Here is a 13,967-nt window from a genome sequence, read left to right as displayed (position 1 = left end):
TCGATCGAAACAAGAACTATACATATAATCATAGCAGCAACCACTTTGGATATTAATAAATGGATCCATATATATATATATATATATATATATATATATATATATATATATATAAAGATGCTCCTGTCATCATATTGTCTCTCCAGCTTTTACTAATAGTCGCATATACTTATGATATTGGAAACTCCACCAATTAATTCATGCTATAGGAGTAGTAGCTATCAATGGCTATTTACAACTGTTATGATTCAAAATTTCAAAACTTTATGCATGGTCCTCCCCTCTCATTCCCCACTCCCTAACTAAAGGTGCAATAGATTATTTTTCCTTTTCCTTTTCGTAGTGGTGGTGGATTGGGGTAAGGAGGATGAGGGATTTCACTATTGATCAAAGAAGTTCATATTTATATATTCAAAACTATAAATATTACTCACTTTTCATTCCATTTTTTGTGTTTTTTTTTTTTTTTTTGTACAGAGTAGTAATCATGTACTATCATCACTGTTAATAGGGCTAGCTGAGAGAACTTGCTTTTTAAGGTTATCAATGATCATAACCAATTTTGTGTTGAAACGATTCACGAAGCATTTTGGTAACCATCCTGCTGGATCCAGCTGAAATTTAATCAATAAACAAAAAACAAAAGGATTAGTTTCATTTGGAATTTGCATTTTGTGAAATTAAAATGTAATTTGCGCTAACGGCCAATTAAGTGGATAAAAATAGGAAGAAACTGTGATTCAAATTCTCTCGAAGACATGATTTATTCCATCCGCCTAAACCTCAACAGACAAAGTTATGAGTACTCGTAATTAGTAAGTTGGTCCACACATCGCGGTTATAAAAAGTAATTTGGTATTTTTTTTATTGAAAATTTTCAAAAAAATTACCTGGACAACGTAAGTGACCATGCAAGAATCATCGTGAAGTTTCTCAACAACCCATCCAGATTGTAACAATAGGCCTCGAATTGCATTGTTTTGCTTTGGGTGCAAACCTGCTGCTATTTCTTTAGGCAGAGAAGCTACTGCTACTACCTGGAAATTTTCAAATTTTAATTCCTCCACATAATCTTTCAAAAAAAAAAAAAAATCATTTAATAAATTAGAAGTATATATACCAGGGTTCCATCATCCATAGTTTCACGACGTTCATAGACGATAAATTCTCTGTTTCTGAAGAGAGGCTTTGAATTTTCCCCAAATCTGAGCCGTATAATACTCAGGTTATCTTCTAGATCCTTTATGTATCTTGCTTCTACTAAATCTCTGTCCCATTGCTGTAATTTCGTCCATTCATCCAAAAATAAATAAATACATATATAGTCAGACATATACTTTGTAACAGGATTTCACTATAGTATCAAAAACTATCGGAATAAACGAGGTTGTTATAGGAAGGTTTGATTGTAACAATTCTTAAGAATAGATAAAGGCCAACTTGATAATTTGAACTCACCCTAGCAGCATCAATGGCATTAGCCACAGTAATAAACTGTTGAGGAGATACAGATTTCAGCAACCAACGGCTACGGAAAGTGTGAAGTGAACCTGAACGGCGTTTCGATATCTCCACGCCGTTATCTAACCCAAGTATTTTCCAGCCGTCATTATTCCCACATTTTGAATCGGAAGCTGATAACAACTCTTGGATGCAATTCTCACTTGCATAGAACACATATCTTCTCAACGAGTCCTCACTAATTGACCTACAAAAACAGAAATTAATCTCTAATTTAACTCCCGTTTACTATAACAGACAACTTTTCATAGCAAGTCCGATATGATAATCTGAAAAATAGAGTAACAAACCACTATATTCATTTAAATTAACTTACCATGATCTACTACAAGGTGTAGGACTGGAAGTATTACTCATCTTGAATAGTTGTACAAAACTTATAGTGAGAGTTTAAGAATGGTGTTGTTTAGTTTTGTTCCTCAGACTCAGGGGAGAAGATAGATGAATTTAAGAAGGATATATATGGCTGAGAGGGGGTAGGGGAGTAGTGGTGGGGTGGGTAGTTGTTACATCAAAGTACAATCTTAGATTGTTTTGAAAGAAAAGACTGGGGAAGTTATATAATTTATAAATCTTTAAAATAATAAGAAGTGGGAAGAGGTGATTGATGCACATGGAATGCCAGAGAAAACCTCCATAATTAGAACAGACTACTGCTAGTCATTATCTTCACTCTTATTTCATCAATTCCCTTTATCGTAATAACCGGTCGGATTTACTATTTATTTTTCCTTGCTGATATATATAGATTATGTACGGATTATACATAATTACAATAGAAATTATACATATATTATATATCAACCGGCTATTTTTAATTTATGCGATTGGATGAGTGTTCATTTAAGTTAATTCTTCATCTTTGTTTTTCATGTCTTATCTTAGTTCTTTCTCTCTCTTTTTTTCTTCTTCTAACATAAAAGAAGCTAGGAAACATACCATGTGCATCATCTTCCCCACTCCCTTAGCCCCTTTATACCTCTTTTTCGAATAAAAGCATCTTTCTTTTTTATCTACCAAAAAAAAAAAATGAAATGAAGAAAAAGACTAACAACTAAAGCCAGACTAATATTGCTCACAATTCATTTATTTTCTACCTAAACTTGCTTGGTTATGGGTGACAACAACATACACAAAAGGTTCCATCTTTTAACTTTGGTCCCCTCAATCACGTGCCACTTAAGCTAACTCACAAAAATGTAACACAACAAATACCTAATAGACAAAAGTTAAATTACTTTCTTACTGAAAAAGAATTAGAGTACTATTTGTTTTACAATTTTTTTTTCTTGTTTTTAAAATAATAAATATAAATCCAATCAAAGTACTAGAATAATTCCAGTAACAGTACCTGGCTAAACCAGCTAGATCAGTTCTCAGTACTTGAAAAGTAAAACAGTTTCACTTATTACTTTTATGGTATTTTATAACTTATCTTCCGGTGATCGAAAAAAAATCAGTTTTGGAGCTATTATGCTGAATTCTGATTCTCACACAGTAACAGAGCATGGAGTTGTAAGGAATTCAAGAAAGCATCACGAATCAATCTTTTCAAAAGCAAAACTAAACATTCGACTGTAGAGAATTGGATTTGGATACCCTATCATTTTGTTCAATGTAAAAAGAAAACTCATTATCATAAAATTAAATTATCGCAGTAATAATCAGCTCCGGATCCTAATAGATGGAGAAAATAAAGGTCATGAATTCTAACAAGTGTCCATTATATTAATCAAAACGAGAGGTAATCCATTGTTTTAATCATCACAGTGGATTAAAAACAAAAAAAAGGTCATGATCCGTTAATCTCATTGGAAAACTAAAGCAACAATGGATGTCACCATGTGTGCAGGTATAATAATTATCATCACAGGGATAATCATAAATGAATTAAAAAAGTCAATTAAATTACCCAAAAAAACAGATAGAAATCATTCATTTAATGGTAATTATGAATCCATCTAAGCAAAAAAAAAAAAAAAAAAAAAGAATCATGTGAATTTCTAAAAGCAAGTAGGTTCAAGATAATTAATTCTGCTGTTGCTTGAGGAAGCCTTTGGCTTTAAGGCTATCCACTGTGTCCCGAACAGCATCTTCAACTGGGGTGAAAGTTAGTCCCAAATCAATCAATCTTTTAGCAGCATCTTCGCAACCCACCAAGCCTGGCTGGGTTTCGCCTGCGAACCTGTTTTCAAAATTTTATTCAGCATTATTTGAGACATGACCAGACCTATCATAAGAAAAGGAATCTTTTTTCTTATAAAAATATGGTAAATTATGCAATCTAAACTAAGACAAGAGAGAAATTCTCAAAAGGGAAATATAAAAGCTTATTTTTTTATTCAACTTTATGTGTCTTGCCTGATTCCATCACCTAGATTTATGGTCTCTTACAAGTTACAACTAGTATTCTAGCAGAATTACTGTCAAACTTCCAATTTGACTAAATAATATTTCAAGGAGTAAATAAAAGCATAGAATAAAGGAAATCGTTAGTAAAGTGGCACTAGTTTTGCACATGAATTTGTAGAAAAGCACATTCAATGCTCATGAAAATGCAGTCCACAGTCAACTTGGTAATGAGTCATTGGCTAAATAAATGCAGTTAGGAGACATTTCAATATGAGGCACATGGTAGTTAGGAGCAAACCGATGGTTACTAGATCATTTCCATTCCATGAAAATCCAGATACTCTAGCACAAACAGACAAAGTGGATTGTACTGAAATAAAATTCGGATATGAGGAGTTTATAAAGCCAGTTTCTTGCTTATGGATTGACTATGACCCTTATCAAATAAAGTTAAGCTGATTAAGCAGACCCTGGTACAAATTATGAAAATGTCGACCTTGAAACATGTTAACGAACTTTACATAACTAAACAAATGCTGAGGCAGAACTTCAGCAACATATCTCAATCGAAAAGCTATTCAGGATAACAAGAATAGAATCTCCAAAAGGAAGGATAAGCTCAATGGGAAACATGAAAGGTGACCAATGGGACTTGGAATGGCTATAGAGGTAGCTAGCAGTTCATAGTGGGGTTTCTTTGGGTAGCCTAACAGTTTTGTAGTGGGGTTATTAAGGCCTAGATATCATAAAGGTGGTCTTGATTCTCGACAGTTGTGACTTTTGCATGTGTGAGCAATTGGAATTCCTTTAAGCTAATACTGAAGGTGGGGGTCAATGCATCAAATGAGAGCAATATATACCTATACTCCTAGAAGTTAGGTTCTTACTGCAAAATTTAGTTCATGCCAAAGTGGTGACAGAGCAGCTCCTGTTGCCCCCCTCCAAGTTCCAACCACCCCACTACTATAAACCATGTAGTAGTTGATTCTACACTAAAATGAAAGTATTATTGCCCTACAATTATTTAGTAGTCACTCCATTATCACTTACCAATTTTGTGGGAAGTGTACGAACACAATGCTAATAGGTTCTTCTAATGAGTATAGTATAGTATAGTAGTCTATACTATTGTTGTGGGTGATTGAAAGCTCTACCTTTTTCACACCTCAAAATAATGTTTTAAACATTTAACCCTATTCAGTAATATAGCATTCAGACATTTTACTCGTAATCTCTCCAAAGCTTAAATGGTGGCCGATTAAAGGGACATAGGAAGTAGCTTGAAATGGAAAAGTGAAGTAATTTTATCAATTTTGAAATAAAATAAACTAGTGTTAATATAATTATTATTTGGAGATGTTGGTGCACAAAAGAAGTCCTTTTAAAAGAAAAGGTCAACATTTCAGGACAAGACAGCAAAAGTAAGTGATTTCCATTGAGATGGAGGAAGTAGTGTGGTGATAAAAGTGATTGTCTATACGTAGTGCTGAAGAAAATCTAGCAACTACAACCTTTAAGTAACTACTAAAGTCCTCTTCCCCAAGTTTTCCAGCTAGATATCAACTATCAGTTGTTAAGGATTCAAACCTGCTCATTTCATACCGTTCAAATGTAAAACAACACAGAATTTCAGTTTTATCATTATCTAGTCAAAGGAAGCATAGCTGCATCTGTGCTTTTGACTTATGCGGTAAACAAGTAACTAGTTGGCTATATAAAAATTCAGTGTGATAGAACTTAGAATTTTATTTGTTGGGAAGAATATAGGACTGGATTAACATATGTGAATTCATGGATTGTCATCAGATTTACTCCAGGCGTTTCAAAAGTCTGATACAGAATCCATATAATGATATACATGCTATTTTTGCCAACAGCAGGGAGAAGCAGTCAGAGAAGATTAAACTTGAGGATGGCATATTATCTTTGAAGTGAATGCGAAAGAGAATTAAAAGGAAATTATTTACTAAAGAGAGGGGGCCAAAAGATGAACTAAAAGATATGACAACAAACCTGTGGATAGGGAATTCAGGGTAAAGTTTCGAGACTCTTTCAGCAAAATCACCGAACTGGTAAATGCCATTGGTACACAGGTGTCTTCCAGAAGCATTAGGGGACTCGAACAACAAAATCTGTGCCTTCGCCACATCTTTGACGTGCACAGCCCCCAACCAATGATACTCTTGAGTGTCTGTTGATCCCTGAAGCAGCTGTTGCAAAACAGCGCAGCTTGCATTCAGTCCAGGTTGCAAGAGTTGGCCAAGACATGTAGCTGGATTAATTGCTACCACATCCAGTCTATTCTTCTCAGCAAATTCCCATGCAGCCTTCTCAGCAAGTGTCTTTGAGACTGGGTACCATTTCTGTCATCAAACTCGATTATGATTATTGTGTTTAAGAACACTTCACCATGTAATCAAATAATTGAAGTGGTATGGATGAGTGATAGTTTTATCATATATGTTCATCGCAGAATCAGGAACTGTCAAGTTTTAAATAACAGTAAACTTAGAAGTTAAGGAAATCAAAAAGAAAGGTCTGTATATTAGGACATGGTAAATAATTGAGTACATCACCCTCGATAAAATTCGAGTATACAAGAGTATTAGAGTTTAGAGTAGTGGATATGCAAGCAACAATCTCTATATAAGCCTAAAGCTCTGGAATAAGTAAATAACTAAGCTATATAATTAATAAACATTATATAACTTCAGACGATTATACTACTATTTACAAAGTTACAAGCGTTATGTTGAAGGGCAAGTGAAATACATATTAAGCAGTGTTCCTCTCTTGGAATGTCAATTATTTTTGCTCCATCTTCTCTTTATGTTATTTCATCAAGCATTCAATTATCATAAACCAACTCAAATTAAAACCGAATGGTATCATCTATTATTAATAGAAATAATTCCTTACAACATCAAATTGAAAATAATGTTTTTTTATATTTTCATTTTAATTAATAGTAAAATTATTATACATGTTGTATACTTATACCTCGTAAAACTAAATTGGGAAACAAATACTAGTAGTAGAGTACACATACTAGTAAGCTGCATAGTTGCACGCAAAACTCCTGCATATTTTTCTGTTTTTGAGCACTACAGGTTAATTGGATATCTAAATTAAATATGGTGCAATAACGATCTTAATGAGAGTGATGCAGATTTGGGAGCATAGTCAATCATACACGAGAATAAACTTAACCATGAAACCGTGTTTTTTTACCATGATTAATTGATAAAGCATGTAATTTTACATACTATTAATTAACTATGTTTGAAAAATACTCTAAAACTTAGGTGAAAGACACGTGTTGATGTGATGAATGAGTAAATTTTTATTTTTAAAGATTAAGACATCTGAATCGGAATGAACATAGGTTTGTTTCTCAAAACGTGAATGCATAAACTTTATCTTTATTAAAAAAATTAATAAATAAAAAATTCAAAGTTTATGCGAACCTATTTCCTTTTTGGTCCGTTCCAAAAAGAATGACCCCTTTCTAAATTTGGTAACAATTTAGCTTAAACTTATAATTTTACCCTTAATGAGAAGTTTTTATAACCACAAAAATACTCTAACCCCTTTTGACTTGTTTAGGATCACAAATTCCAAAAGTCTTCATTTTTTCTTAAATTTTGTAATCAGTCAAACATGTTCACATAAATTAGAACGGAAGGAGTAATTACTTTGCAATTGTATTAATATTCAATTTACTCAAACATTTGAGTGAAATTAAGAAAATAAATAAATAAACATATCACGTGACATGCACGTGTATGGGTAAAGAATGACACCTGGCGAGACGTGCAATAGTCAAGATCAGTCCATGACGACTCATCGAAGACCTTATTTTCCGGCCAACCAGGATTAGGCACGATGGCGGAGATTGAGGAAGTGAGCACCACGCGCCGAACATTAAACCTCTTCGCCGCCGTGAGCACGTTGATGGTACCCTGTACAGCAGGCTCCACCAGCTCCTTCTGCGGGTCCACGGGGTCCTCCAGCGTACACGGCGACGCCACGTGGAAAACTCCCCCGCCGGCACATCCCTCAATTGCTCTGGCAACTGCGTCGGCGTCAAGTATATTAACTTCGTGCACCAATAGGCGGATTCCGGCGTTAGACGCGCCGGCGAGAGAGTAGAGGTGAGAAGGATCGGAACCGGGGAAGATGGCGGCGTGGATGATGGTGTAGCCACGGTCCAAGAGCGTCTGAACCACCCATGAACCAATGAATCCGTTGGCTCCAGTGACGCAAACTGGTGGTTTTTCGTTTGCCATTACTGGAATTGTGTAAAACTCAAGTGGAATTGTGTACTTAAATTAGTAGATAAAAGTTATAGTTGGTGAATATATGTAATATGAATGGGTTAGTGAAAGAGTTGAAATCGGATTAAAAGACAACGAAAGCTTATCCTTTAATCCCATTATTATGATTTTATCCATTAGAGTCGTCATTTTTCATGACACATTGGGTCCGAAATTGTAGCTACAGTTTCCGATCAAGAATGAAGTTCCTTACATGCGATCCCCTTTCAAATAGAATGAAGAGTCTATATGGGAATTAAAAAAAAAACAGATATTGATTTATTCACTATCTTTTAAAATTAAAATTACATATTTAAAAATAGATAAATACAATTAGTTTGAATCTCAAAATATAGAAAGTGTTATTCAATCCGTATTTTTAACTCTTTCCCTTTTTGTATAAGTTGATTACCAAGCTAATTGTAAATAGGCTAAAACCTATTATTGCTAAGATAATAGGACCTACTCAAACTAGTTTTCAACAAGGTAAACGAGCTTCTGATAATGCTATTACAGTACAAGAAGTTTTAAACTATTTTAGGAATACTAAAGGTAAAACTTCTTACATACTTTTGAAATTAGATCTAGAAAAGGCGTTTGACAGGTTGGAATGGTCATTTATTCGGAGAACACTTATATATTTTAATATTCCTGCTTCACTGATTACTTTAATCATGTCATGTGTTACAACAACTTCGGTTTCTATTTTAATTAATGGTTCTAGGACTCCATATTTTGTTCCGACAAGAGGCATTCGTCAGGGTGATCCTTTGTCACCTTACTTATTCATAATGTGTATGGAAATGCTCTCACATAGCATTTCATTATCAGTAGATTACCTACAATGGCAACCCAGTAGCCTATCTCGAAATAGCCCATAACTTTCACACCTTTTATTTGCGGACGACATTGTTTTGTTTTCTAAAATTACTACTAAGAGTTGTCATGCAATAGTTGATGTTCGAGACAACTTTACCTCTTGCTCCGGTCAACAAGTTAATTTTGAAAAATCTAAGGCTTACTTCTCCAAGAATAGCTCCCAATTTGACCGGAATTTTGTTATAGACACTTTTTCAATTAAGGAAGGGATTTCGTTTGGTAAATATTTAGGGTTTCCTATGTTCAATACTCGACCTAAAAATGAGGACTTTTAATTCCTTCTAGATAATTTTAAGAATAGATTAGCGGGATGGAAAACTAGTTTTTTAACTATGACAGGTCGCACTACTCTTATTAAATCTACTTTGAATAACCTTCCAAATCATATTATGCAGTATATTCAAATTCCCAAACATATTATCAAAAAAATGGAGCAATACCAGTGGAATTTTCTTTAGGGCACTACCTTAACAAAGAAGAGAATGCACTTTCTCAAATGGAATGTTGTAACAATCCCAAAAGTTATAGGTGGTCTGGGCATTCAAAAATTAGGGCAAAAAAATAAGGCTTTACTAGCAGGCCTTGCTTGGAGAATTTTCCAATCTCCTCAAGCAATGTGGTCAAGGATTCTTATTAACAAATACATCCACAAAAATACTGTGTTGAATAATTCCAAAACTTGGGATAACATCCTGAGAGGCTGGAACCTTTGCCAAATGGGTATTAAATGGAGAATAGGAGATGGCAAGCATATTAGTGTTTGAGATGACCCCTGGTTAAAACCAGGCACAATGCTGCGCTCTATGATACAAGGCCCCTTAATTTTGGAACAAACAAGTCTAACAATTTCTCAATACTTAATCCCATAGGATGGAATAGGGAAATAATTCCTTTTGACCTAGGGCATAACATTAATCGTTTGATGGATGCTACTTACGTATCCCACTTTCGCAATCAAGCAGATCTAATCTACTGGGGTCTAACTCGAACTAGCAAATTTACTGTTAATTCGATGTATACCACACTTGAGGTAGACACACAGTCTTCTACGACTCACTCCCATACTTTTTCATGGATTTGGAAACTCCATATCCATCCAAAAATTAAAACCTTTATTTGGCTTCTTTGCCATAATAGGTTACCAACCAGACTTTACTTAAAAAACTCTAATATTATCCGAGATGCTACTTGTTTTTACTGTCAAAGGGAGGATTAACCTATTAAACAAATTTTTCTCGATTGCTTAAATGCTAGGAAATATTGGCAAGAATTGGGTTTCATGCACCTTATTAGTCACTGTAACGACCCGACCGGTCGTTTTGAGATTTTGCACTTCGCTCGCCAGTTCTTGGGCATTACTTGCCCCATGTGGTGTATTATGACTTATGTAAATCATTAGTGTTGGGTTTCAGGTTAATCAGAATGAATTTGGAAGAACAGTTCTCAGTTGAAGCTTGAAATTTGAAAGGTTTGACCAAAATTTGACTTATGTGTATTTGATCTCGGATTGGAATTTTTATGATTTGATTAGCTCCGTTAGGTGATTTATGAATTAGGAGTGTGATCAGAATTGGTTTTGGAGGTCCGGTGTAGAATTAGGCTTGAATTGGCGAAGTTAGTATTTCGGCGAATTCCGGTTGATAGGTGAGATTTTGATATAGTAGTCAGAATGGAATTCCGAGAGTTGATGTAGCTTCATTATGTCATTTGTGATGTGTGTGTGAAATTTCAGGTTATTCGGACAATGTTTGGTCAGGTTTTTGATCGAAAGAGTATTTTGGAAGTTTTTGGAAACTTAGGCTTGAATTCGATGAATTTTGGGTAATTTGATGTTGTTTGAGGTATTTTGATGATTTGATCAGGTTTGAATGATGTTATGAATTATGTTGGCATTTTTGGTCGGGGTCCCATGAGGTTCGGATAAGTTTTGGAAGAGTTTTTGGAAGATTTTGCCGTTTTGAGCATAAACATGTAATGATCCAAAGGTCCATTTTTAGTTCTAGAGATCAAAATTTGATTTCGAGACTTCTGGAATTTTGATAATGAATTATAGGACTGATCTGGAAAGTTTGGTCTAATTTCATCAAGTCACGATTGGGTTTTTGACACGAAATATGAGTTAATTGTTTAACGAGTGAAATGGGTATTGAACTGAGCAAATGAGCTCCGAATTAAGTTTCGACTGAAGGGCTATATTTGTATCATTATTTTTGACTCATAGGAATAAGAATCATTGAATTCCGAGGTCCCAGGCCCGAGAAATGAATTTTTGAGTAAAATTGTTTTCTGAAAATATTTAAGGAAAATGGAAATGAAATTTGATTAGAAAGTGATGATATCGGGCCCGTATTTTAGTTCTGGTGCCTGGTAAAGGTCTTATATATGGTTTAAGCACTTTCTATAAAGTTTGGTTGAAAACGGACGTCGTTTGACGTGTTTCAGACTCAAAATGGAAAATTTGATGTTTTATGAAATTTGAAAAAATTCTTGGATTTTAAAGCTTAATTCGTGGTATATGACGTTATTTTGGCGATTTGATCGCACGGTTAAGTTCGTAGGATGTTGTTGAGTTAGTGTATATGTTTGGTTAGGAGCCCCGAGGGCTCGGGAGTGTTTTGGAGGTGTCTCGGAGTGATTTTGGACTTAGGGAAAATTGCAGAAAATTGTAGAAACAGTACCGTGTACAATACCCCATGAACAGTACCGTGAATAGTACCGTGGACAGTACCGTGAATAGTACCCCGTGAACAGTACCGTGCACAGTAAAAACGTATGAACAGTACCCCGAAAATTCCTGGACAATGTATAATTCGGGAGTCCGAGAGTTTTCTCATTTTTTGAGCTTTGGAGCTCGGATTGAAGCGATTTTTACCATATGGATTGGGGTAAGTGTTTTATATCTAAAAGTGAATATATTTAATGATTCCATGGTTACTTTCATCATGAATAGTGAATCAAATGGAAGAAATTGGAGAAAATTGTAAACCTTTCAAAAACGAAAATTCTAGATTTGGAGGCCGAATTGTTGTCGGATTTTTGTAAAATTTGTATGGTTGGACTCGTGGTTGGATGGGATTTCATATTTTATAACTTTTGCCGAGTTCTGAGATGTGGGCCCCACGGACGAATTTTGAGTGTAATTTCAGATTTTTGATGAAAAATGTAGAATTCCATATGGAATTAATTCCTATAATTTTTATTAACTGAATCGAATCGTTATGGCTAGATTCGAGGCATTCAGAGGTCAATTCGAGGGGCAAAGGCATCGCGAGCTAGAGAATTAGCCGGTTCGAGGTGAGTAATGATTGTAAATGATGCCCTGAGGGTTTGAAACCCCGAATTGCACATCGTAGTGCTATATTGAGGTGAGACACGCGCTGGATGATGAGCGCGGGGTCTTTTACTACTAGGGATTGTGACTTGGTCCGTCCCGATTGATGATTTTACTGCGTATTTTACTGAAACTTATTTGTTATCATCATGATTTGGGTTGTTTGCCATATTTGGTCTTCGTGCCAATTATTTGAATCCTTCGGGGATTTTTATCACTATTTCCTCACTGTTTTGACTTATATTTAAACTCAGTCCTGTTGATGATTATTATTTTACAAACTCAACCACTTTTATACAGATTTGAAACTCAAATGATATTTCTAAATGATATTTTGGGCTGAGAACTACTGTTTACAAATGTCCAAGGGGCTTATGATGATTTTTGGACTGAGTGAGGTCGAGGGCCATATGTGATGATATGCTGAGTGATATGAGGCCGAGGGCCTATGATACTTTATACGCCACGCGGTGGCTTGAGTGATGTGAGGCCGAGTGATATGAGGTCGAGGGCCTATGATACTTTATACGCCACGCGATGGCTTGAGTGATGTGAGGCCGAGTGATATGAGGCCGAGGGCCTATGATACTTTATATGCCATGCGGTGGCTTGAGTGATGTGAGGATATGCTGAGTGATGATGCCACGAGGTGGCTTGATATAGCGCTTGGGCCGTAAGGGGCCCCTCCGGAGTTTGCACACCCACAGTGAGCGCGAGTACCCATTATGCTGAGTGATTGATACTATGCCCGAAAGGCTGATATGAGTGATTGTGAGGTAGCCCGCGGGGCTGATACTGTTATGAGAGTGAGCCCGAGGGACTGATACTGTACTGAGTGACTGATACTGTGCCCGAGGGGCAGATTTCTACTTGTTATTTTGATACGGTGCCCGAGGGGCAGATTTCTAATTGTTATTTTGATACTGTGCCCGAGGGGCAGATTTCTACTTGTATTTTGATACTGAGCCCGAGGGGCAGATTTCTACTTGTTATTTACTGCCAAATTACCTATTTTAATTGTTTTAAAAGAGATTTCATTTGATACTTCAGTGATTTACTGGTTTTAAGTGATTTCACTACTTCCGTATAGAATGCTTTGTGCCTGTACGTGTTTTCTTGCTTTCAGCCGTTATTTATATTTATTACTCACTGAGTCAGAGTACTCACATTACTCCCTACACCTTGTGTGCAGATTCAGGTATGTTTTGGCTGATCGGAGGCAGAGTCATCAGAGTTTAGCAAGGTTGCTGCCGGCGTTTGCAACACTGCTTCTCTCTCCCCATTTCATTAGTCTGTATTTGTACACTCCAGGCTTTTAGTTGTATTTATACCCTAGTAGATGCTCGTTACTTGTGACACCCCGGTTAGGGCTGTGTCGGGCTGGGTTTCCGCATTTTATCTATATTTTCTGCTATTTGGTATTATTAAACCATGTTGTACTATAATTGTGTTAAATAATTGTTTAAAAGGACGAATTAGGATAGACTGACTGGACTTGTCTTCACGAGAGGTGCCATCACGACCAGGTTCGGGATTTGGGTCGTGACAGTTACATTACCAACCTGTCA

At 35.7% G+C, this 13,967-nt stretch overlaps 2 protein-coding genes across 2 annotated transcripts; both read right to left on the bottom strand.

Moving 5' to 3' along the window:
- Window positions 1-383: 383 nt before the first annotated feature.
- Window positions 384-2,154, bottom strand: LOC104248539 (uncharacterized). The gene is made up of 5 exons (XM_009804808.2): window positions 1,838-2,154; window positions 1,459-1,708; window positions 1,121-1,279; window positions 891-1,037; window positions 384-614 (listed from the first exon to the last, which is right to left on the bottom strand). Exons 1-5 carry the CDS (start codon window positions 1,876-1,878, stop codon window positions 486-488), a joined length of 726 nt encoding a protein of 241 aa, XP_009803110.1. The 5' UTR covers window positions 1,879-2,154; the 3' UTR covers window positions 384-485.
- A 1,253-nt stretch (window positions 2,155-3,407) lies between these two features.
- Window positions 3,408-8,440, bottom strand: LOC104248537 (cinnamoyl-CoA reductase 2). Its single transcript, XM_009804807.2, has 3 exons — window positions 7,677-8,440; window positions 5,887-6,236; window positions 3,408-3,706 (listed from the first exon to the last, which is right to left on the bottom strand). The coding sequence occupies exons 1-3, from the start codon at window positions 8,160-8,162 to the stop codon at window positions 3,550-3,552; spliced, it is 993 nt and encodes a 330-aa protein (XP_009803109.1). The 5' UTR covers window positions 8,163-8,440; the 3' UTR covers window positions 3,408-3,549.
- Between the last annotated feature and the right edge of the window lie 5,527 nt (window positions 8,441-13,967).

The sequence above is a fragment of the Nicotiana sylvestris genome, chromosome 1 (genome assembly GCF_000393655.2).
Source record: "Nicotiana sylvestris chromosome 1, ASM39365v2, whole genome shotgun sequence".
In the NCBI taxonomy this organism is placed as follows: Eukaryota; Viridiplantae; Streptophyta; class Magnoliopsida; order Solanales; family Solanaceae; genus Nicotiana; species Nicotiana sylvestris.
Note: the sequence above shows the minus strand (reverse complement) of the source record. Positions and strands in the feature narration are given on the sequence as shown.

Coding starts and splice junctions, on each gene's coding strand:
- LOC104248539 (XM_009804808.2), bottom strand. CDS start 1,878: ATGAGTAATACTTCCAGTCCTACACCTTGTAGTAGATCATG. Junction 1,038..1,120: donor CTATGGATGATGGAACCCTG/GTATATATACTT, acceptor GAAAATTTCCAG/GTAGTAGCAGTAGCTTCTCT. Junction 615..890: donor TGGTCACTTACGTTGTCCAG/GTAATTTTTTTG, acceptor ATTAAATTTCAG/CTGGATCCAGCAGGATGGTT.
- LOC104248537 (XM_009804807.2), bottom strand. CDS start 8,162: ATGGCAAACGAAAAACCACCAGTTTGCGTCACTGGAGCCAACGGATTC. Junction 6,237..7,676: donor ACTATTGCACGTCTCGCCAG/GTGTCATTCTTT, acceptor GTTTGATGACAG/AAATGGTACCCAGTCTCAAA. Junction 3,707..5,886: donor CCTGAATTCCCTATCCACAG/GTTTGTTGTCAT, acceptor TTTTGAAAACAG/GTTCGCAGGCGAAACCCAGC.